This window comes from Eurypyga helias, unplaced genomic scaffold (genome assembly GCF_000690775.1).
Source record: "Eurypyga helias isolate BGI_N326 unplaced genomic scaffold, ASM69077v1 scaffold11142, whole genome shotgun sequence".
NCBI lineage: Eukaryota > Metazoa > Chordata > Aves > Eurypygiformes > Eurypygidae > Eurypyga > Eurypyga helias.
The window spans coordinates 5,553-28,401 of NW_010234073.1; the positions used below are offsets into that span (position 1 = coordinate 5,553).

At 40.4% G+C, this 22,849-nt stretch overlaps 1 protein-coding gene across 1 annotated transcript; it reads left to right on the forward strand.

Annotated features, from left to right (window-relative positions):
- Positions 1–994: 994 nt before the first annotated feature.
- KREMEN1 (kringle containing transmembrane protein 1) lies at positions 995–21,569 on the forward strand. Its single transcript, XM_010161929.1, has 9 exons — positions 995–1,064; positions 3,818–3,980; positions 7,894–7,985; positions 14,057–14,181; positions 14,630–14,783; positions 18,009–18,341; positions 18,940–19,098; positions 20,344–20,428; positions 21,407–21,569. The coding sequence occupies exons 1-9, from the start codon at positions 995–997 to the stop codon at positions 21,567–21,569; spliced, it is 1,344 nt and encodes a 447-aa protein (XP_010160231.1).
- Positions 21,570–22,849: the final 1,280 nt, after the last annotated feature.

Consider the following 22,849-nt stretch of genomic DNA (forward strand, 5'->3'; position numbering starts at 1 on the left):
AAACCATGTGCCAAATCCATCCAGCACAGTGGCACTCTGATGCCTTCTAGGAAGCCATCAGCTTTAGCCTCCACAAAGTACCTGTTTTTCCCTCGCTGTCTTTGCCATCCGGGGAGGACTTGGATACAGTGCAAGTTCTGTCATAGTACACCATAGTCTTACGAAACTTTAAGAAAAAAGGCTCACTGAAGTTCACAGAACTGGCATTAATTTCTGTGAGTCACTGCTCTGATGTTAGATTCCAAGCGAAGGGCTTCACAGCCTAAAGTAACATGAAAGTGTCAACCAACAGTTGGATCCAGTGGGTGCCAGAACTGTAAAGGAGAGGTGGTTGTTGTTGGTTGGTTGATTTATTTCCTCTCCTTTCTGCATGCTCATAATCTACCAAAGAGAAGTCGGGTAATTTGAGTAAATCCAAGGCTTTTACCACTAGTGTTCAGTCCACTCTTTTCTGACTCTTTGATTTAGATGACTTAGATGACCTCTTCAGAATTAGTTTTGTGCAGACAAATCTGGCTAAGCTTTTCTAATCTCATCTTTTCACAGAATTATAGCACCAGTGGTGCTAGATGAAAAGAAAGGCAGAGATTCTAACCTCCTCTTTTCCAGAATCCCTTAGGACGTTTGTCTTTAAAGTGCAGCCTATGGATTTGAAATGGAGGGGACAAGGGTCTGCCTGCAGATGAAACATTCACTTTGCACCTTCAACACCTTGGGAATTTTAATTTCATAGTCACATCGCTAACGTGGTGTCTTAGCTGTTGTGCAGCAAAATCTGGCGAAATCACTATGTGCAATAAATAAAAGTATTCAGCTGTTTACTGCCAAGATACAGAATGCACCGAGAGATCCATGTCCATTGTACTAGGAATTTTGTAGAAAACTCTACAGACTGTATCTCAGCAGATCTCAAAGCTCAAGGTGAAAGAATGTAGGGCTAAGGACCTGATTTTTAAATGCCAATATTTACTTGAAAAGATTGCAATCCGGTGCTATGGCGAAGTTATTATTAATCATTAAAAGAAAGGGAAAATTTCCTAGCAAATTCCCTGTAACACAGAAAGGTATGTACTTCATTTGATAACAGCTGCTGAATTCCATAACTTAAAGTTTTCATTTCAGTTTTTCTGGGATAATCAATAATTTCATGTGGTGTCTTACTGCCTCCCCCTTCCACATGTGGCTGCGAACAAAGCCGGGGAGATTCGCTACAGCTCAGCTGGCACAGTTTCCCCAATCTCTTGGTAGTGCAGAAGAACACAGGAGGCACTGTTAGAGCTGCCTATTGTCTTGGGAACAGAAAACTACAGCTAGGAGGAATGAGGAGAGCTCTAACTCTTGTCTTTTGTGTGATGCCCTTGAAGTACTAGTGCAATGAAGTTTGAAGAAAATCTATTAATAATAAAAAAGGTGAAATGAAAATGAAAGGCAGTTGCTACAGCAGGTAAAAGCATGGGCCAGTCTTAGCAGATCCTAAACTGGGCTTTGTTAGCTTGAGTTAGGTTTGTGTGCCAGATTGCATTCAGGTATTGCAGCATTCCTTGCATTCTGAGTAGATGTTAGTACCTATTCCTTCTCATCCAGAAGTGAGAAGGGAAAAAAGCAATAGCACTAAGCTGAAGTAGTCACCTTTTCTGGATGTGTTTATCACTTCTCACAACTGCTTCTTTACACTGCGCCTTATTTTGTTTATCCACTTGGATTATGTTTTCCTCTCTTTTCTGCCAAATTCACCAGCTTTTATTTTTTAGCTACCACACAGAAAAACTTTTACAGTAACTGCCAAGCAAGAGAGGTATTGAAGAAAGTTGTGCCACTGTGGTGACTTTAAAGTGGGCTTTTTTCCTATGTTTATGCAACTGTCCGTGGTGGCTGGAATACCGATAACTCAGATTTGCATTGTCAAGTAAAAGTGTGTAGCTCACCTGGGTGGCTAAGGCAGTCCGGTAAATTACCGTGAGGAGGGGTATTGACTTGAAGCTTGTTTTCGTTAGATTAGGTAGCTTTCTGTCCACAGATGATAGCAGTATACATTCATGGCTGTGCAGACACCCCTTCCGTGTGCCTTCAGCAACAAAATTCCATTTAACAGAAATCCTAACTTGCCTAGGCATGAAAATGTGCAGTGGAGGCACAAAACCATCAGCTTTCATCTGCTGTGTAATAAAACTGTGAAATAATCATTATAATTGCACCGTTCTGATATTTGTGGGCCCAGCCTAAACTCATTTCAAAGGCATGGTTTTAATAATATGTTTTCCCTTCTCACAGAGTATTTCTAAATACAAAAAAAGGTGTGCTATTACTAACAGGAGTAAGTTTGGAGTGGGGTTTTTTTCCCTTTTCCAACTACAGCCACCCAGGTCTCTCTAGCCATGTTCTGTAAGGCCCATCTCATGAGGGCCACCTGAGACTGGCACAGTCCAGAGCACTCTCCCTCGCCCCCAGGGCAGGGGAACATCTCTGCAGCTCTTGGGTGGGTTCTACAGAGAATGCTGTCAGATAAAACAGAAGGCTGCTCAGCCTGCAGTCAGCAGGGAGCCGTTGTGGCTTTCCCCAGTAACGCTGCTCAGTACAAAGAAATGTTTACATCAGTGTAACACAGCAGTGTTGATTCTGTCATGGACTGTTGTATGTTAATACTGTTTTTAAATAAATGCATGGATGACAAATGTCACAAAGTGTTAATTATAAACAGGATGGACTTATTTACGGTACACTAATTATGTATTTCTGGCAGCTGATCACAGAATCACCGAATGGTTGAGGTTGGAAGTGACCTCTGGAGATCATCTTGTTCAGCCCCTCTGCTCAAGCAGGGCCACCCAAAGCAGGTTGCCCAGGAACATGTCCAGATGGCCTTTGAGTATCTCCAAGGGTGGAGATTCCGCAACCTCTCTGGGCAAACTGTTCCAGTGCTCTGTCACCCTCATAGTGCATAATTTAATCAAACATGTTTTGCATTTTTAGCAAAGATAAAATTGTTCGTGCATATGGATATTTATTTCATTGGAGGATGTCATTAATAAGACACAGCAAAGCCAGGCAGCATGAGATTTGTAGTTCAGATGAGAAGGGGGTAGTGTTTTAATAACTAGAGAAATAATTCTCTGCTTTGATTTCTAACTTGCTGAGCATTAGGAAGCTAGGAAAACAAACGTAAATGGGAGAAAACATGAGCAAGGCAGAAGAATACTCACTAGCAAGTTTTAAGCATAAATGCTTCAGTAGCAAATCACAGTATCATGATTATACTCTACGTAAGGAGATCGCTGTCTAAGGCAATGAAGGCCAGAGGAAACGCTGCCTAAGAATTTTTCTAAATTGGGATGTAAATGTTTGCAGGATCCATGCCTACAGAATCTTTCACTTTATAAAGTACAGATATTCACAACTTTAGTTAAACTGGCATGACATTTTGGGTAGTATACTGATGAAGTGGCAGACTAATAACATCATCTAATTTAATTTTTAGAAAATTAACAAGTTACAGATTCATTCTAATGAGTAAAGCAAGGGGAAACCAGTAAAAAACATAGAATGCTTATTCATAAAATGTATCTTAATTGCATTAACCACTCTTCAGACCTGCACATTATTTAGGAAAGCAATGAAATCATAATCTATTCAATAGATGTTTGACTCCGAGAGAAAACTTAAATCCCAGGCAACATCTTTAGTTGGCTAAACAATGCAGGAAACATGTTAGTGAAAGGAAACATGCTGTCTTGGGGATGGGGTGGAGGGTGAGGGAAGAACAACCAAACACTAAACCTGCATCCATTCTTTCTCTTTTTCCATTTCCATTTCTTCCCAGAATGTTACACAGCAAATGGGGCTGACTATCGTGGCACTCAGAACCAGACCTCCCAGTATGCAGGGAAACCTTGTCTTTTTTGGAATGAGACCTTTGAGCATCCTTATAATACTCTGAAATATCCCAATGGGGAGGGAGGGCTTGGAGAGCATAACTACTGCAGGTAAGAAATATCTCATTGCTATTAACATTGCCTGTATACCCAGCGTTACTTTAACAGCTGACACAAAATTAGGAAACTTCCTGTCACACAGTGAAGGGTGTCAGCACTGTGGATATCTAACAGGTTTTGGTTTATCCTGTAATCAGTACCCTGGATCTACAAACACCATTAGTAGAAAAACATTTTCAACCCAGCTCTCACCCAAAGTCCATATCATATATCCAATCTATAAGTTGGCATGGTGGAAAAAATCCCCAGATTACTTAAATGAAAAGGTGGAGATAGAAAACCTGATCCAAGTCCAAAGTACAGAAGCACTGGTGAATGGCTGTAGGAGCCTGTGGAACACTGCGGTTTTTATCCTCACCCACAAGTCTGGTTCTGTTATACACTGTTTCCGAGTTTTGTGCTAATGAAAGTTATGTAGCCACTAAAAATTCTTAGTGAGCATAAGCTGTTAAGTGACTTAGAGTTGTGATTTGAGTTCCACTGCCAGTGGTTACAATACCAGCTTAAACCATGGCAGATCCACTTTTACTTCCTTCCCTTGTGGCTAAGTCCTCCGTAACTATGGATAGAACTCAGAACAGAACTTAGGTAAGAACTTCAGAATTTAAGAGCCAAATAAGAACCTAAATTCAAAGATGTTGAGGCTCTGCAGGCTTTTCTCTGCCTGCAACATTTAACTTGCTGATGTCGTGCATCCCAAGGTCGCATGCACTTCTGCCTTAGCAGGACTGACCAGCTGAGTTTTTATGCCCATCTGTACTTGCTGTGGAAATAGGTGGGGAATACAGGAATACATTCCTTAAACAGTGATAATCATCAGCTCATCCAGGATGCATAGAAATGAGTGGTGTCTCTTACTCACTGGGTAATGATGGAGATGTTTAAACCAGGAGATTAAGAATTGACTTATCTGGGGCATAGCAAGAAAAGCTCTAATGTCTCCTTCATGAGAAGGTTCAAACCACACCTCAGGTCTCCTGGAAGTTGCTTTTACTTCGCAGGTTATGGGATTTCTAGGGGAGAGCCTATAGCCTATATACTTGCCACCTTCATATTGAAATAATTTCTCTGTAAGCAAAATAAATCAGGATAAATGACGCAAAATTAATATGCAGTTTAGCACAACTGTTGTGTCACGAACATAGATTCCTTGTTCTTGATCCAAGAACTTTTCCATATTTAATAAGTAATATATGTTCAAGAAAATATGACAGAGAGAGCAGGTTAATGGAGCATAATTAGGAAAGCACAGAAAGGAGATTTTGTGACATGTAGCAGACACATGAGCACATTGATGAAAGGAGTCACTGGCATTTCCAGAGTATTTGATGACTCAGAAGGGTATTTCCCATTGAAGAACATTGGTGAAAGACAGGGATGAAAAAGACTTACTTGGGATCTTTTCCAGTGGCTGCAGCGGTGCTTCTGAACAACACTGTTCAGTGTGTTGCACCAGTGGACTGTTTTCAGTCATAGAAGCGGAGAGCATTATTGCCATGTTCTGAGTTGACTCTCTTTTGATTCAGTTCAGCATCTTACAGGAGCAAAGAAAAACACACCACCTAGAAGAGAAACCCCATAGAAGTTGGTCATTCTCTTTAGAAAACAGCCCGGAAACCAAATCAACCCATCAAGCTGTCTAGTGTCAGATCAGCACGTGAGCACTGGAAAGGCTGTCTTCCCATCAAAACCAGTTCTCACCAACCTCACAGCCTCCCTCAGCCCAGCCTAATGCCTAACAACTCTCATGGCATGTAGGGAGCAGTATGCCTACTAAGACGGAGCTATAAAAAGGCTCGTGGCCACTGGATCATCTCTGATACAAACAGCAGAATCAAGAACATAATTCTGATTGTTGATTGTTGCTGTGTGGCAGTATCTTAGACGGTATCTGCAGGGTCCTACTTTTGGCAGCCATCCCTGGCTAGAACTTAGGTTAGTACAAAGCAAAACATGTACAGGCTATGCAGAAATGTGCATAACAAACTGAATGTTTATCCAGGTATTCAAGTAATCCTTACAGAGCCTCACTTTACTTAGCAACTGAGAATTCGGTGTTACAAGGAGCAAGAAGTCTATAATCTGGTACGTATGGCTGAGAAATGGCTTGATTACCAAATACAGCTCTTGAACCTCAGTCTGCTAGGTGTTAGATTATCCTCTTTGACTGGAAGGTTAGCCATTTCCTTCCTTACGCTGTGTCACTTGGCCCAGGAATATTCTCACAGGTGTATGGAATGATGATCCTAACTAACAGATGCTTTTTAACTTCACATTCTGTCAGAAAAAAGCTTGGAAAGGCAGTGTTTTAAGAGTGTCAGAGTATATCTTTAGCATGCAATTCTTCTCGAGGCCTTGTGAGTGAAGATACTGCTGTTATAGCTTTCTCTGCCATTCATGTGCTTGGTGACAATGGACAAGGCATAATACATTGCTTTGAGGCTCAATTTTTGGGACAACATTTGAATAATCTAATTTTACACTTAAAGCATTAATCAGAAGCATGTTATCTCTCCTTGGGTGGTCCCTACTTGGAATACGTTGTTTACTCCAAGACACCCTGTTAAGATGGAAATGCCTCATAATGTTCCACTAAACCTCATTTCAGCCATAACAAAATTATGCAGACTGAAGTTTTTGGAGATTTTGAAAGACATTTGGTTGTTTTCTAACTATGCACTTGTGAGGTTCAAGGCAAGGATTTCTAAAGACATTCATCACATTTCTCTGCAATTTCCTTGCATTTTAAGGCATTTGTGTGTGGAATGCCTTTACTCTGATTCAGTCACAGACATCTGATTTCTGTTATGCAGGTGTAAACCCAAAACTTCCTGTAATTGTGAAAACAAGGAAAATAGTTATTTTGAGTACAAGCTTCCCTTGATTTTAGTCTTCTACTTTCTTTAGCCACTGGAAGCTCTGCCATTACACCTACATCCTAGCACACTAGTCTTAGGCTTTCCTCATCCACTACTTTTACTAGTCTGTTTGGAAGCCTAACTAGCAGCATTTTAGTCAGCTAAATTGAACTCAGCTTACCAGTTGCCTTCAGCATTCTGTTATTTGACCAAAAAACATCCCCAGCAGTTCCCCATAAAAAGTTGTCAATATGCCCAAATGACAACATGCAACTGAACTGACACCTCAGTGTAGGGGGGTCTCATTAATAGGATCGATGCTAAAGTACATGATAAAAATTGAAGTTGGCCCTAGTTACAAGAAAACTCCATATTTCAACCTGGCTGTCCAAAATAACAAATTATTCTCTTAAATTGATCTTTCCAATGTGAATAGTTTTTCAAAGTGTTCATAGAAAAAATTTTAAATAACCTCGTGACTAATTAGATATGCATTTGTAAATGATGCTACGCAACAGCAAAGAATAATAATGGACACCTAAGGAATTATCTCACCCATCAAAATATCAGAACACTGGAACAGATTTATTCAGCTTTACTGAAGGGGAAGACAAGACCTCGATCTTTCCCAGAAGACTTCAGGGAATAAATGTTTTTGTCGTCATACATACAGAAAGTTGGAGTATGGACTATTTTGTACTAAGGCAAAAAATCAAGTTTAAGAGTCTAAGGAACTTGTATGCAGGATGTAGGGCTGAAAATCTTCCTCTCAGTACTGTCCAGAAATTGCTCTGCACCTTTTAGACTTAAAAAAACCCAACTTATGTTTTAGACGTTACTAGCATTTTATTCTTGCTGTGTAACCAAAGGGATCTGACCTGCTTGACCACTTCTGCTTTTTTCTTGGTATTTAAGTCCATTGGGTTCAATACTCAATAGGTATTAGAGGAAAAATTGTGATGACACTGAAGCTTAATAAGATTTATTTTTGTGCGTTTTTTTAAAATATTTGATGACTTTTCACTCTGTCTATTTTTCTCTTTCAGGAACCCTGATGGAGATGTCAGCCCATGGTGCTACATTGCAGAGCATGAGGATGGAATATATTGGAAATACTGTGAGATTCCATCCTGCCGAAGTAAGAGCACCATGCAATATTTTTAGGCCTGCATCTCTGCTGAACAGAGATTGGCAGTTATAAAAGAGTGGGTAGTGATTTTCAAACGGAAACTAGGATAAGGCCAATCAGCTTACTTTCATTTTCAGACTAAGCAATATTTTAAACAGGTCTCTCGAGTTAATGACAAGTTTACTGAATCATTCCTCCATAGCTATCCTTCTCATCTCAGAATTACTGGATTATATTATTTACAAATAATACCAGACAGAAAATCACTCAAAACTTATGAAACACTGCTAGTTTTTTGAATCTATAGGATTATGTCATTTATCTATTAAAATCTAGAGAACAAAAATGAATAGGAAATTAATAATTAATTTTTTTACCAGGTACATATGTGTCCGTCATTTGCAAATAGCTTGTAAAATGGATGGCAATAGTTTAATATGTACAACACATGAGGGCACGGGGAAAATGTGGCTACTTGTTAGGTGTACAGGAGCTCTGGGCTAGAATTCTGTTCTTTGCAGGTGCATATGGTTGGCATTGCTGTGAAACCACAAACTGGACTTCGTTTGATTGTTTTTTTAACAGATAACTCACAGGCTATTCACCTGAAGCTTCCTTTCAGTATTTAACATTTTTTATGTATTCTATTACTTGCCTTGTACAACATGTGGAGGTTTTGTCATGATTCGAGTCCACATGTTCAAAAATTTTCATTCCTGAATGCTCCACGATAAACTCCTAAGAATCACATTCTTTAAAACATATCTAAATATTAAAAAGAGATTCCAGATTTGCATGTTATCAAGCAACGATAACTGTACATTTTATTAAGCCTAACCATTAATGCCTTTGCTCGCCTTCCTTACTACTCCTCTGCAAGTACTCTTTGTTTCTAAGGGATAGCTTACGTGTACACTCTTCAGCATCAGAGCCGTTGTCTTTACATAGGCATACTTTCAATTGGAAGAAGTGTATTTCTTACTCAAATTAAGAAAACAAACCCAAACAAGTGAAAATGGATCTAAAGTGATTTTTGACTTTGTCCACAGTTTTTTTCTGTTGTGAATGTGGAGTGAGTCGTATCTTCAGACTAGGCAAACAAATACAGAAGTGTGACCTTAAGTCGGGTGACTTTTGCCTAGACTTAAATAGAGATAAGGAGTCTCATTTAAATAACACAGAATCATTCAACATTATGATACTCATTGTTCAGTGGACATCTTACTCTTATTTTTCTAATATACCAGCTCCTATTTAGGAAACATGACCCTCCTAATTAAGAAATTTATCTTGGTCTAAAATGAAAGAATTTGCATTTTCTTTAAAGACCACAGATGTTAACAAATTCTCTGGATATGGCACCAGTAAAAAAGCTGAAAGGCAAATTCTCTCCACTCCATTTGTTCTACACAAAGGATCCTTTTAAAACCAGCCTCACTCATTTTCTCTGTGGTGGGGAGCAGAGGATTTAAACTTGGACACTTACTTGCACAGATAATCCAGACTTACATTTACAAAATGTCCTTTTGACCAGTAGCAGCTGCTTCAAGCATTGCACTGAAACTGGATACTAGAAAAAGGAATTGCAGCAATTTAGAACAAACTGTACATTGCAAGCCCATCCAAGTCTTAATACAAACCTCATGGTTTATGAAGCTGTGTAAGTAAAAAACCACTTTTATTCTTTACCAGATTTTCTGTTTTCAGTAAGCATGATGCTAAATCATAGGACCATCAAAACCGACTTGTGAAGTGCATAATACAAAACTGAGTTTTGTGATGGAGCAAGAAAGCAATTGTGTAAAGAAATCCTATTTGAAATTTTGAGAGAAGTAAAAAAATTGTCTTGTATGAGCCTCTTTTCCATAATTATATTTACTACTAGAAAAGACAAGTATCTGGAGCATAATTTACCTATAAACTATACCCACATAATACCACTACAATGCCAACAACAAGAGGTGTCTTGATTGCCCAGAGAGATTTGCATGTAGTGATTCACTGTAAGAATAATTAAGAATCTACAGTTATGAATTTTTCATTATGTTGATGATTTTGCATGATTATATCATGTGTCTCGTTCAAGAATATTTATACGTTAACACTGTTTCATTCAGAAATGTGTTCTGGCATTCTGCGTGTGTAAACACGCTGTACAGAATTTAGCGATGTTAGATGAGGATGGGTGGGCATAATCACAGAAGACAGTGGTAGTTACCTCGGTAAGAGCGTAGTCTTTCCTCTTCTTCCTCTCCTCCTCTTAATGGGCAGTCTGCTGAGCCGACTGGAACGGACCTAAACAAAATAAAAGGCAAGAAGGCAGCACTGAGTCCTGAGAGAACATGTGCATCTCACATGGAGACTTCAGAGCTGAATGCTTTCGATGGTTTGTTTGCAATGTTGCAGCTATTCCTGACTTTTTTTGGTCTCTTGGTTAATGAAGTTAGGTTGAAATTCAAAGGAAATAACAACTTACACTCCCAAAGGCTAACAGAAAGAGAAGGCTTGCTGTCCCACCTAATTGCATCTCCATGTTTATGGCCTGCATGAGGCTCTTACCAGGAACAGATTTCATTACTGGAATCCTATTTCTTGCACGCATGCATGTCACGTAACAAATCTGACTGAAATACTAGTGACGTGTTCAATGGCAGAGCCAGGTAAGTTATACAGAGCTGCACTGGTCACTAAGTTTGACTGTGTGCATTGGAACAGAAGAACAAAGGGTAGCTCACACCGTTTGAGACAGTACACTGGTGCATACTAGCATTGTGAAAAGCTAGGAGGCTCGTGAAAGCTGGATGAGCACAGCTGGAACATGGCTGTGAGCTCAAAAAGATGAATTCCATGTTTTAATACATGTGCCTTAATGTGTAATATGGAGAAGCTCTGGTGTTTGCCAGGACCTCATTATGTCAGATGCTGATTAAAAGGAAGATACCATGCTTGCACAAAGGAGACGACCTTTTAAGCACAGAGATGCAAGTGGCTGAAGACCATGTAACAGTAAGATATCACGGATCAGCGTGAACAGTAATCGCAGAACACTGATTACCTCATTTGTGCCAAGCTTCTTTAGTAGGCTAAACAATAAGAGCAAACGAACATATTGCTTTTTATGTATGTGTACATACATATATATGTTTTTATACATACGCTTAGGGTTGTAGGATACCCTAGGGTGGAAAGGACCTCAGGCCGTCATGTATCCAGCCTCCTGCTCAAAGCAGAGCCAGCTCTGAGATCAGACCAAGTTATTCACTTTGTCAGAGTAGACCAAGTTTGCCCATGACAAGCTCCAAGGACGCAAAGTGCACTCCCTCTCCGGGCCCTTCTTCCCAGGCTGGACTGCCAGCATGGTGAAAAGATTCTCCTTCTATCCAGCCTGATTCTATTACCGTTCTTTATCAACTCAGTGATATCTCAGATTTAGGACCAGCCCATCAGTAGCCATAGGAAGAACTGGCATACCAAAATCATACATGCATGTTCAGGAGTAATGTTTTTTTGTGTGCTGTCCCAGTTCAGAAGAGCATTCAGTCAAGCATCCAATCATATCTATTTGATGTGGGACTACTAAAATGCTTTTAACTGACCATATATCCTTGGGCTTATGTAGTTTGTTGATTTGATATCAAAGTAATTGGAAGAACTGGGCACTGGCATGGAAATTATTGTTCACTATTAGGCTAGATTGATGCTTCTCCTGTTTATTCCCAATCACATGACACTAATTTTGTTTGCTAGATACAAGCAAGTTGAAATATTGCTGGGACACTAAGAAGACTAATGAGCTGTAGGACGTACCCAAATGGTACGCTTGATTTAGTTGAAAACGTAAGAAATTTTCAAGTTACTCAGTCTGGTTTCTTAGCATGGAACATACTGAAGTACTAATCCTCTGGAGACAAAAGGGTCTCACCAGTAAAGCTACTTTAAAAAAAAAAACAACAAAAAACTAATATATATTTTATGGGAATCCCAAGTCTCCTAGGAAAATGATCTGGGTTGGTTAACTGGGAAGCTTTTTCAGGGCAGTGAAATCATGCACTGTGCAAAAACCCGAGCTCTCAGAGTTATCTGCCCAGCTGTACTCAGCTGGGGCGGGGCTGCAAATGGGGATTTCCAAAGGTATGTTAAATCAGGCTGTAACTTGAAGTCTCAGTACTTATACGCATGTTGCTGCAGGGCATAGCAAAGCCATAACTCCATGAAAGCATTTATAATTGAAATTGTATCATTCTTAGAAAACAAAACTATTTTATGAACAAAATTTGAAGCAACATTATCTAATTATTCAAAAAATACACGTACTTGTATTTTCCCAACTTCATTAATTCTTCTTTATAGTACTATAATCATCCTCCTTACCAGTGTAACCCCATACATGCCAGTATATTTGCTGGTCACTAACAGATACACTAACCCTCTCCCTCAAAGTAAGGAAGCTGCCATAGGCAACGTAGCCGAAGTCTGGGAGCAAGTTCTGACAGATCTTATCAGGATGATTCAGATTTTAATGGTAAGCTGACATCAGTTTACAAGCTCGGTATATAATATTCCAAAAGAATAGGGACGAAACCATCTTTCTTAGAATTAGACAAACAGAAATTCTGGATTCAAGGCATTATTTCAGTGGCAGCTGCATGTGGACATGTATAAGAAATCCCAGAAATGGGCTTTCCAGAATCCAGTGAAGGGATACTTTCAGGACTACTGTACAAGACTGCTCAGCACAAAAAGCATGATTGCATTCCTGTTGAGTTTATGCGAAAGTACAATGATATAGAAGCAGTTAACTAACACACAGCTTGTCTGATGGAGAAAAGGGCCACCTGTACAAGAGATGGCTAGTCCAAAAGGAGCCCCAGAACAGCTAATCCACATGCTATCAGGCATCAGAGGATGCAAAGCCCCAAACCCAGCATTTCCCCCTCCCTAAAATATTGGTAAGTCAAAAACCTGAAACAGTGCAGTGCCACAAGATGTTAGCAGGAGAGTTCAGAGTTTACTGGGTAATGAAATAACAAACAACTGAATCAGAAAAATTCATACAGTTCTCTGACCACATCACGAATTATACAGAGCTGTGGAGGTTAGGTGGGCAAAAAATAATCCTGGTCAGTCTGGTACAGGGATAAAAATTATCTGACCACAGAGCTGGTAAAAGATTTAATTCCAAGTAAGTGAGCAGATATGACAAGTGGGCAAGGGGTAATTTTATGCCATTAGCACCGCACTATACTGTACCCCACATCCTCTCTCTAGTAGTCATGGCTGAATTCCAGTGCTTTGATGAAAAGTGCAAACCCAAACCAAAACAAAAACAGGACAAATTATGCACGGAAGGGGAAAAACTCTTTCTGATCTCCCATGGCGACCAAGGAGCCTTGAAACATTGTATTAATACAGTATAAATAGAAGGTTCTTTAAAAAACTAATATTGCTCATTTTCAATCTCTTTGTACATACCCTAATGATATTTGTACATACCTCAATACCTTGAATGCCTATCAGAATCTGATCTTACACTATTAGGAAATTCCCCTTTGTAAGTATATAGTCCCTCCAATAACCCTTGCCAAACTCCATCCTGAAACAGTTTAGCTTCCCCTCCTCAAATACCCTGTTTAGAAAACTTCCAAACTTCATTGTTTTGAAGATCAGACAGAAATCACATTGTTTAATTTACATTGATAGACTGTGCATGATCATCGTCAAAAAACCCACAAAAACCTCTGAACCCCCTTAATGCCTTTTGTTTTTAATTGTCTCTGTCAGGAGAAATGAACCAGGTATTTATCTTGTCTATATTACTGCAGCTTACAGAAACCAACTACAGAGTATTGCAGGTGTATTGCTAAGAAGATATGATGCTATTTCACCACCTGTCATTTATCCCTGGGCATGGTTGGAAAATATGACAAGGATCTAGCGTAGAGTAACATTTCCCATACTGCGAAATCAAGACAAGAACATACAGAGAGCTGCTTAGTAAACAGGTAGTGCACAAAGTGGTCTGAGTCCTGGGTGTTTCCAGGCACACCTTTAGAATGACTGTTGTCTGTTGCTCTTGCCAGTGCCAGGGAACCTGGGGTGTTACAAGGACCATGGAGAACCACCACCTTTGACTGGCACCAGTGAGACCTCCAATAAACTTACAATCCAAACATGCATCAGTTCCTGCCGAAGTCAGCAATTTAAGGTGATTTCTTTGACATATATTTACAAAATGTTTTCAAAGACAAAAAGATGGCCATATGACTCGAGCGCTCTATCACATTTCTCCCCCACCCCCCCTTTTTTATTTACCTTTAGGAGGTCTGAGGTCTCACTCCCAGGGGACCTAGCCCTCTGTCTGCATCCAGAGCAGTCTGGGCAAACGACCAATTAATAATGCCAGGATGGCAGGAGAAAGCATGCTCGCTTACTGCAGTTAGGAGGGATAGGGCACCCTAATTGCCCTCCATTCCATCTTTCTCGCTAGTCTTGCGTAGCATCCTGACAGCTCAAACAAAAACAGTTGACCTCCGACTAATCATACTTCTCCAAAACACACGTACTCTGCTGCCAGCTTTCTTGCTCATTCAACCTCCTGCTGTCACTCCTTTAAATATTATCCTTCCCTTCCTTATGCATCTTTATTGTCAAAGTTTGCAGGCATGGAATCAGGTTATGCTTGTTTCTGTGGAAATAATCCTGACTACTGGAGATATGGGGAGGCAGCCAGTACGGAATGCAACAGTGTTTGCTTTGGAGACCATACTCAGCCTTGCGGTGGGGATGGCAGAGTCATACTTTTTGACAGTAAGTATTGAAACAGGCTCAGTTTTTCCCAAAGGAGAGGCCTCAAATGTTCAGCAAATTAGGGAAAAGGGTTTAAATGCAGTGAGAACCATTGCACACCAAACAGCAAAACACCTAAATTCAGTATAAAATAAAGCTGCTTTCCATTTCTGCATAAAATGTACAGCCATTAATAATGTGAAACAGCTCTTCCAAGAAATGATGCTTGCCCAGGCAACTGACTCATGCTCCAGAGATTGTCTCTTCCTTCGCCACAAATGGTGCTAACTCAGCGATCACAAACAGCATGTCACGGAAAGACTCCTTCAGAACTGCTCTTACCACAGAGCAGATATATGATTAAGTGAGGCACCTCAAATAAAATTTCAATCTACACCAACTTGAGGGTTTTTTTTATTAAACCAGACGAGACTTGCTATAACCCAGTCAACACAACACAGTAGAACTGAGACAGAGGAGGAGTGTACCGCAGAAGTACAAACAAGTGAGGTTGCTATTATGACCATGGCTGGTTTCATAATTTCTTATACATAGAAATCCTTCTTTCTACTCTTCGGTATACATAGCAGTGCCAGCTGAGTAACTTCACAGGTTGACGTAGGAGTACCCAGTTGTATGGCTGCAGTACAGGCTCCCAGCATAGCCGGGAATACTGGAAAAGTTCACAGTGCGCACCGATATATCATTGCTTCTCAGATCTCAACTGCCTCTGATGTAGAAGTTACCTTTTGAGTTGTAAACCTGCTGAAACTAAGTGTCATCATTTTCCACCTTCTGAACACACAACCACACTTCCCATCTCCTTACTCCAAAACTCTGGTTCCCAGCTCGTGACACAGAAAGACATTTCAGTTGAGACAGGAATTAGCCTCTCTGTTCCCCTCCAAATTCTCCCCAAGATATGAAAAGAAGCATCGCAGTTGCTTTCAGTGTTGAGATAGCATGTAGCTTCACACTACAGCATCCCCTGTTTCCTTCTGCCCTTGGCCTCTCAAATCCTCAATGGGTAAAGGCTTCCTTTGTAGCTTTCCTTTTCTGGAATGACCAAAGGCTCAGGAAGACATTACCCTGAGGACCTGCACTGTCTTTTCTGGTAAACAGCAAGGGAGAGAGCTATGGCCAGGTAAGAGAGGTCATCCTGGCAACTCTTTTGCTGATGAGCAACAGCTGCTCACCAAATTCCTCTTTTTCAGATTATGTCATATTCCCAGAACCTTCCCCCGATCCCTGTAGACACACACACTCATCCCTGTGTTTATGTGCTACTATCATGGCCTAAAGCTGTAACAGTCCAACCCACAACACAGAACTCTGCCAGCTCTAGAAGGAAATGAGAGAGGGAAAGCATTTCCATCCCATATGGGGCAATGCTGTGCTTTGTTAGGCATCTGTGGAGCACTAGTCATTGGCATTCTTAGTTAATATTGCTGGTTTGAAGAACATCTCGTGATTCTGTAATTACAAACAGCACAGCCAAATGTAACAATACCTATAAGCCATTTGCAAAGAGGAAATTCGATAGCTCAATGGCCAATTTCAGTTCTATCAGTTCAATCTATTCTATCTATCCAAACAATTCTATCTATTCAATTAAATCACCAGCTCTGTTAGCAAGGAGTAGTGACAGACACAAATTCCTCTATGGCCTTAGTACCTCTGTGGGGTCTTTCACATTTTTTTTTTACACTGCTTCTTTCACACTCGTTCCCCTGTAATCTTCCATAGAGCAGCACTGAAGTGTGAGGTTCACTCAGGCTGCGATCAGGCCTTGCTCCAGGAAAAGAGAGAAATGTCTTCACATGATTTTTCTGGCAGACACATGTTACTTCTTGTTCTTCTTCCCCCAGCTCCCTTTTAATTTGTATTTATTAAAGCTCTTTCTTAGAGGCCTGAAAAAACTGAGGACACTTCAAAACACTTCTCTTCCTGTATTTCCATTCTCACAGGGCTTAAAGCTTTCAGAGAAAATAATTCTACTTTGATTCTTCAGTCCTTCAGCCTATGATATGGGGGGGTGATAACTGATCCAAACAGTCTTGTTATGAAATACATTATTATACAATATATATAATATTGTGTATTTAGAGGATTATAAAAATACACATGTATGCAAATATACCTATATACAATACAAGTCAGTTGGCTGGCATTTGAATTTCTGTCTGGATTCACTGGTAAATAATTTTGCACTGGGAATCTGGATAGTTGACAAGGAATATAAAGATTTACTGGGCATGTACTTGTTTTGAATAGAAAAGGTAGCAACAAATCTAAACGTTTCTCTTTAGACCTCATAACAGGACCTTCTTCAAGTTACACAGTGAAGGTAAGGGTGAACATTAATTGGATAAGATCAAAAGACAGGATGCTTAGAAAGCACGTATAAATGGCCACAAAGGTGATGAAGGGATTACAGCATCGTCATACAAGGAGAGGCTGAGAGATCTTGGATTGTTTAGCCTTGAGAAAAGAAGGATCGGGGGATGTTTCAATTTGTATAAATAACTGATGGGAGGGTGTAAAGGGTAAAGCCAGACTCTCCTCTGTGTTATCTTGTGAACAGACGATACAACAGGCACAGATTGAAATACAGGAAAATCCATTTAAAGATAAGGAGAAACTTTTTTTTATCCAGAGGGTGACACTGGAACAGGTTGCCCAGTCTCCATCCTTGGAGCCTCAAAACACAACCAGATAGTCTCCTGCATTGAGCAGGGGGATTGGACTAGACAAACCGCAGGAGTCCCTGCCAACCTCTTCTGTTTTGTGAAGATTTGTTTTTTTCAATTTGCTAAGGCTGAGAAGGAATTTCAGTAATTCAGCAGTGAGAGTTACAGTCACTAATCCACTTGCCTGCCTGACAGGGATGGAGTAGAACTCCCTGAACCAATGATTTCGCTTTCACGCTGTTCTGCAGGGATGCAGGAAAAGGTACATGGTTACATACAAGGACAAAGGATAGATAGTTGCAGTATTCTAGTCTGATACATACGTCTCAGAACAATGAGACAGAATGAGTGTATCCCAAGAAAATGGAATGCAATAGCTGTGCTCCCAGTGCTGTGGGAGGTAAATAATGCCAGTCTGAGAGACGGAGCATCCTGCTGGGGTAGCAAGTCTGCACCTTCAAGTCACATTGGGGTATTAGAATCTACAGAGTGCTGAAGCTCTGCATAATTAATGTATAGCCTGTTTCTCTAATTTTTCTCCCTCCTCTTTTCACAGCCCTTATTGGTGCCTGTGGAGGGAATTACACTTCTGCTACCGCTGTGATCTATTCCCCGGATTTTCCCGACACATACGGCACAGGCAAAGTCTGTTACTGGACCATACAAGTTCCAGGAGCATCTCAAATCCACTTCAGCTTTGCCCTTTTTGAAATCAAAGATGCTACAGATATGGTGGAATTGCTGGACGGCTATACCTATCACGTTCTGGCACGTTTTAACGGCAAGAACCGGCCTCCCCAGACCTTTAACATCTCTCTGGATTTTGTCATTTTGTACTTTTTCTCAGATGAAATCAATCAAGCCCAGGGATTCGCTATCAGATACAGAGGTAAGAGGCTAACTTGGCTGTTTCTACCTTTCAGTGAGCTGGTAAAGCATTTAATTCACAGAGGAGATTTCTGAAATGGCAAGATGAGAGCAAATAGTTTAACTCTCCTGTCTACAGGTGTTTCATCTGTCTTGTTGCCACTGCTCAGTGGGTAAGAACTTCGCTAAAATTTGTCTCAATTTGGAACACTCCAGTCAGCTATGTCATAAATTGCAAAATTTGGATTTTCAAAAATTCACATACATACCCGCCTGTCCAAACAAATTGGAAAATGACAAAGCTGAAACAAAACAAAAAAAGTTAGAGCAGCTGCATCTTGGTTCATCTTTGCTCCTTCCAACAGTCTATTCCACTCAGATTGAAAGTCATCAGGAAACATTTTAGTCCTTGAGTTGTATCTACTGTTACGATGAACAGTTGGCTTCCAGAAAAATTCTGAGAAGCCCAACTTGGTGAAGTACTGGGTTTTTCTGGCATCAGACATCATTTGATTATTGGGGTTCTCTAAGTAAACCAGAGAGCAGCAGATGTCTGTTGACAAGCACAAAATCACACCTGTAAGGAGGTTGTCCCTGTAACCATACTCTTGTGCTTTCAGCTGTGAAGGACAGTGTGCATCAAAACAAGATTCCAATGAATCAGACACTTTCAGAGAAGAAAAATGAACAAGCAAATCTCAGCATCAATGCAGCCCGGTCATCAAAGATACTGTATGTCATCACAACTAGCCCAAGTCATCCCAGTAGCTCCATGCCTGGTAATAGCACAAGGGAATGTGGAAAGTCCCTATTTCCTTTGCCTTCTCCTTCACATTATCTGATCCGCTGTGCCTCTAATAGATGATTTTCATTTAGAGTAATTACCACTAACTATGCTGCTCTCATTAGTTTTCAAAACTCACTCCTAAGCAAAAATCAGTTAGAAATAGTCAGAAACTAGCCAGGTCACAGAACATGCCTAGGATTGTGGTACTGGGCGCAGGCTTGTGGCCAAGTTACCACAGCTACACATAAGCTGCCTGGTGTAAACTAGCTTGGGCATACCGACCTACAATGAAACTGCACCTTGGATTTTATGCAGTTATGAAAACACAGTTAAAATCATCATGAATAGTCAGTGCTTTGAGGAAGAAGCATTGAGTGGGAGGGAACTAGTGCTTCCTTTTTTTGCTCCTTTGAGGTTCAGGACTTCTGAAAGTGACTGCCTTTATTCAGTTCTAATAATTCAAAGTCTTTGAAGGTTGTTCAGTGTGCTAATTATGTTGGAGTCACATTCTAGTGCCATTCCTTTTCCCATCTTGACATGCTGTAGCCTCCCACTGCAAGATTATGGAAATCCAAATAAAAGATAATCTAATAACTTAGAAATTGGGTCCCTCCAAGCCCCAGTCTTGCAAAAAGTTCAACTGTTACGACGTGTCAGGCTGTTCTTTAAGTCCTGTTTGAATTGCTGGTACAACCAGAACTAAATAGAAATTAAAATAAAAGGGCCAAGAGCCTTCAGTGTAAGGTAATAAAACAGCAGACCACAAATACTGATCACCAGTCTCAGTGGACTCCAGAAAGGAGAAAACTCCCTGTGCTTAAGCGATTACCTACATAGTTACTGAGATCAAACCAGGCCAACTCCTTGCAAACACAGAGTTACTACTGGTAGCATATATTCTAGTGTGTTGTTTAGTCTGCTTTTACATTTTCCTCTGAGTGAGTTTTGATTCCTTTCCTAGATAGTAGTTAGGTAATTGTACTGTTACATGCTTTGGATTTTCCCAGCTTTCAGTTTTACAGGGAGCAGTCCTGCATCGGAAAAAACAGTTCTGACTGAGAGTTACACAGTTTCTGCCAAGCTTTGCAGCAAGCACTTAAAGGTTTAAAGCATCTTCAAATGACAGTTTTGAATAAAGCATCTATGTGTTTCTTTTGTGCAATATTCTTACTTGAAGAACTGTAAGTAATTGAATATACTGAGATCTCCTTTTCCCCTTCCCCCTTCTCTTTTACAGAGTGGACAATATACAGTCTCATAGCACTGCTCATCCTAAGCGTTACGGCCATAACAGCAAAGGTATTTCTCCACATTACCATGAGGTGAGTATGGAGCAGAACTGTCCCTGGAGAACTGACTGTACCAGACAGCTCCGTACCGAACCCGGTACGCTTCATTTCTCTGCCTGCTGATGCTGGCAGCTTGGTCATATTCAAAACCAAGTTACATACTACACATTTGTAGCCTCATAAAAAGCACATTATTTTAACTTTCTAGTCTGATAGGACAGCATTTGCTGCTGGAATCTCTGTTTCAGTCTTGTTTTGACAAGACTTGTATTTTAAGGGGTAAAAAGGTTTCTCATACTGAGTGATGCTGTATAGCAAAAAGGAAAATGTAATCAGACATGTAGTATGGGTGCAAAGAGGGCAAATTATGATAATACTTTGTGGGAAAAAAACTAAAACCTCATCCCACACTGAGGAATTGGGAAATAAAGGTTAGATATGGGCTAGTTAATGCTTACTTTCTTTTCTGAAATATTGAAGATGGCTCAAAAAAAGAATGACAAAAATGCAAATCTGTGTTATGATGTGATACTTAACCAGTATAATTTTTTCTCTATTAAAAATGACATTATTTTATTACTATATTTCTCTACACTTATACCAAGTCATTTTTGTGTCCTCTGTATGGACACTTATGGAATGAAATGATGGGCGAGTTATCAACAAATCATAAATGTTGAATATTGCATTTAAATATCACAACCAGGCTTAAAAGTAATAGGAAATTAATTGTATTAGTAGTGCAGTATGTACAGACTCCTTCGCTGAATGTCACTGCTTTCATTAGGGCAGCAACTGTTCTAGCTACAGAACGCCTAACTATTCATTTGGGCAGGAAACTACCAACAAGCACTCCAAACGCCTACGTAACTGTGCAGCCGGGAGAAAGGAAAGGTGTCACAGCTGTAGCGGAACCTGCTGGCATTACCGGTGTAGCTGTAATGCAGACACACTGTAACAGAGCTTCCCAAGCATCTTCACACTTAGAGTGAGTTAACACTTGTTTCCTAGATCCCATCGGATCCCATCTGCAACTGAAACAGAAGATTCCAGTGAGGTTACTACTGCTGGCGAGATCTGGAGTATCTTTTACCAGCCATCCACATCAATATCAATCTTCAAGAAAAAGCTTCGAAGTCAACAAGATGATTGCAACCCACTAGTGGGAAACTGAGGTGTCTTTTACAAGAAACAATCTTCTTAAAATCCAGGTGACTTGGGAATAATCCTTTTTTTTTCTCCCAATCTCATACTTGTTTTCCAAGAAGTCTGTTTCCAAAGGCCTTTGAGTGACTTTGCCTATCTGCTGTTCTCTTGGGTGTACCAGTGACAACAGATGTAGCTCCAGCAATAGTTTGGAAATACCTGGTGCTCATCAAATCTGTAGTGCTGTTAGTTACTGCCTTGAAACCAGTGCACTTAAAATACATGTAAAAACCTGTAAAATACAAAATGTACCTTTGCCAACAGTAATTGAATGAGTATCTGCAGGCTGAGGACATCTTGTGTCCTGCTTTCCTGTACCACTGTATTATTATATCAGGCTCCTTTAGTCCCTTTGTTCTCATGGCTGAAGACAGAGGTGGATACTGATAACCTGTTCAGCTGCCACAGCAACCAGAGCTTATTGGCCTCAATGTAAACCTGTCTAAATGGTACTATACAGGAAAATGGGAGTCAAAGACTCGGAGAAACTATCAGCTTGGTTGCCCCGTGCTCTGCTGTTTCCATATTTTCTGTTTCTACAAGCAGAGATGTACAAATAAAAATCGAATTCAAGAGGCAAACACTATGGAGTTTCAGCTGCAACTGTGAGTTTTGATGGAGTAATGCTCACGGGGTCAAGGTCTGCACAAGCAGTGGAGACTTTCCAACAACTGTGTCTGAGCCATCATTCACAGAGGGTTATGATAATATTGTTCATATTAACAGTGTCCCTTTAAAAAACTATGGTAGTTCAGTCTGAAGTCCTGCATTCGTTATGGATGGGAGCTTAGGACTTCTTAAAGGATTGTCCAAAGAAACTGGAAATCCAGTGAATTTTTAAACAGGCTGACTAACACCATGTTTTACTCTGAAGTTACAGGTAGTGATCTCAGCAGCCTAGACTATTTACAAAATTGTAGCCTGCTAACAACTCATCTATCGAAGGGACCTTAAAGACCATCCAGTTCCAACCACCCTGCCATGGGCAGGGACACCTTCCACTAGACCAGGTTGCTCAAAGCCACATCCAGCCTGGCCTTGGACACTTCCAGGGATGAGGAAGCCCCAGCTTCTCTGGGCAACCTGCTTCTCCAGGCTGAACACCCCGAACTCTCTCCACAGGAGAGGTGCTCTATAGCTAACAGTTACCTTGATACTTATCTGTGAGAAGAAAAAGTGTTTCCTTGCCTGCAAAATTCAAACTGAACTGCATTTTTAAGATGAATGCCCTTAAACTGTCAAAGAACT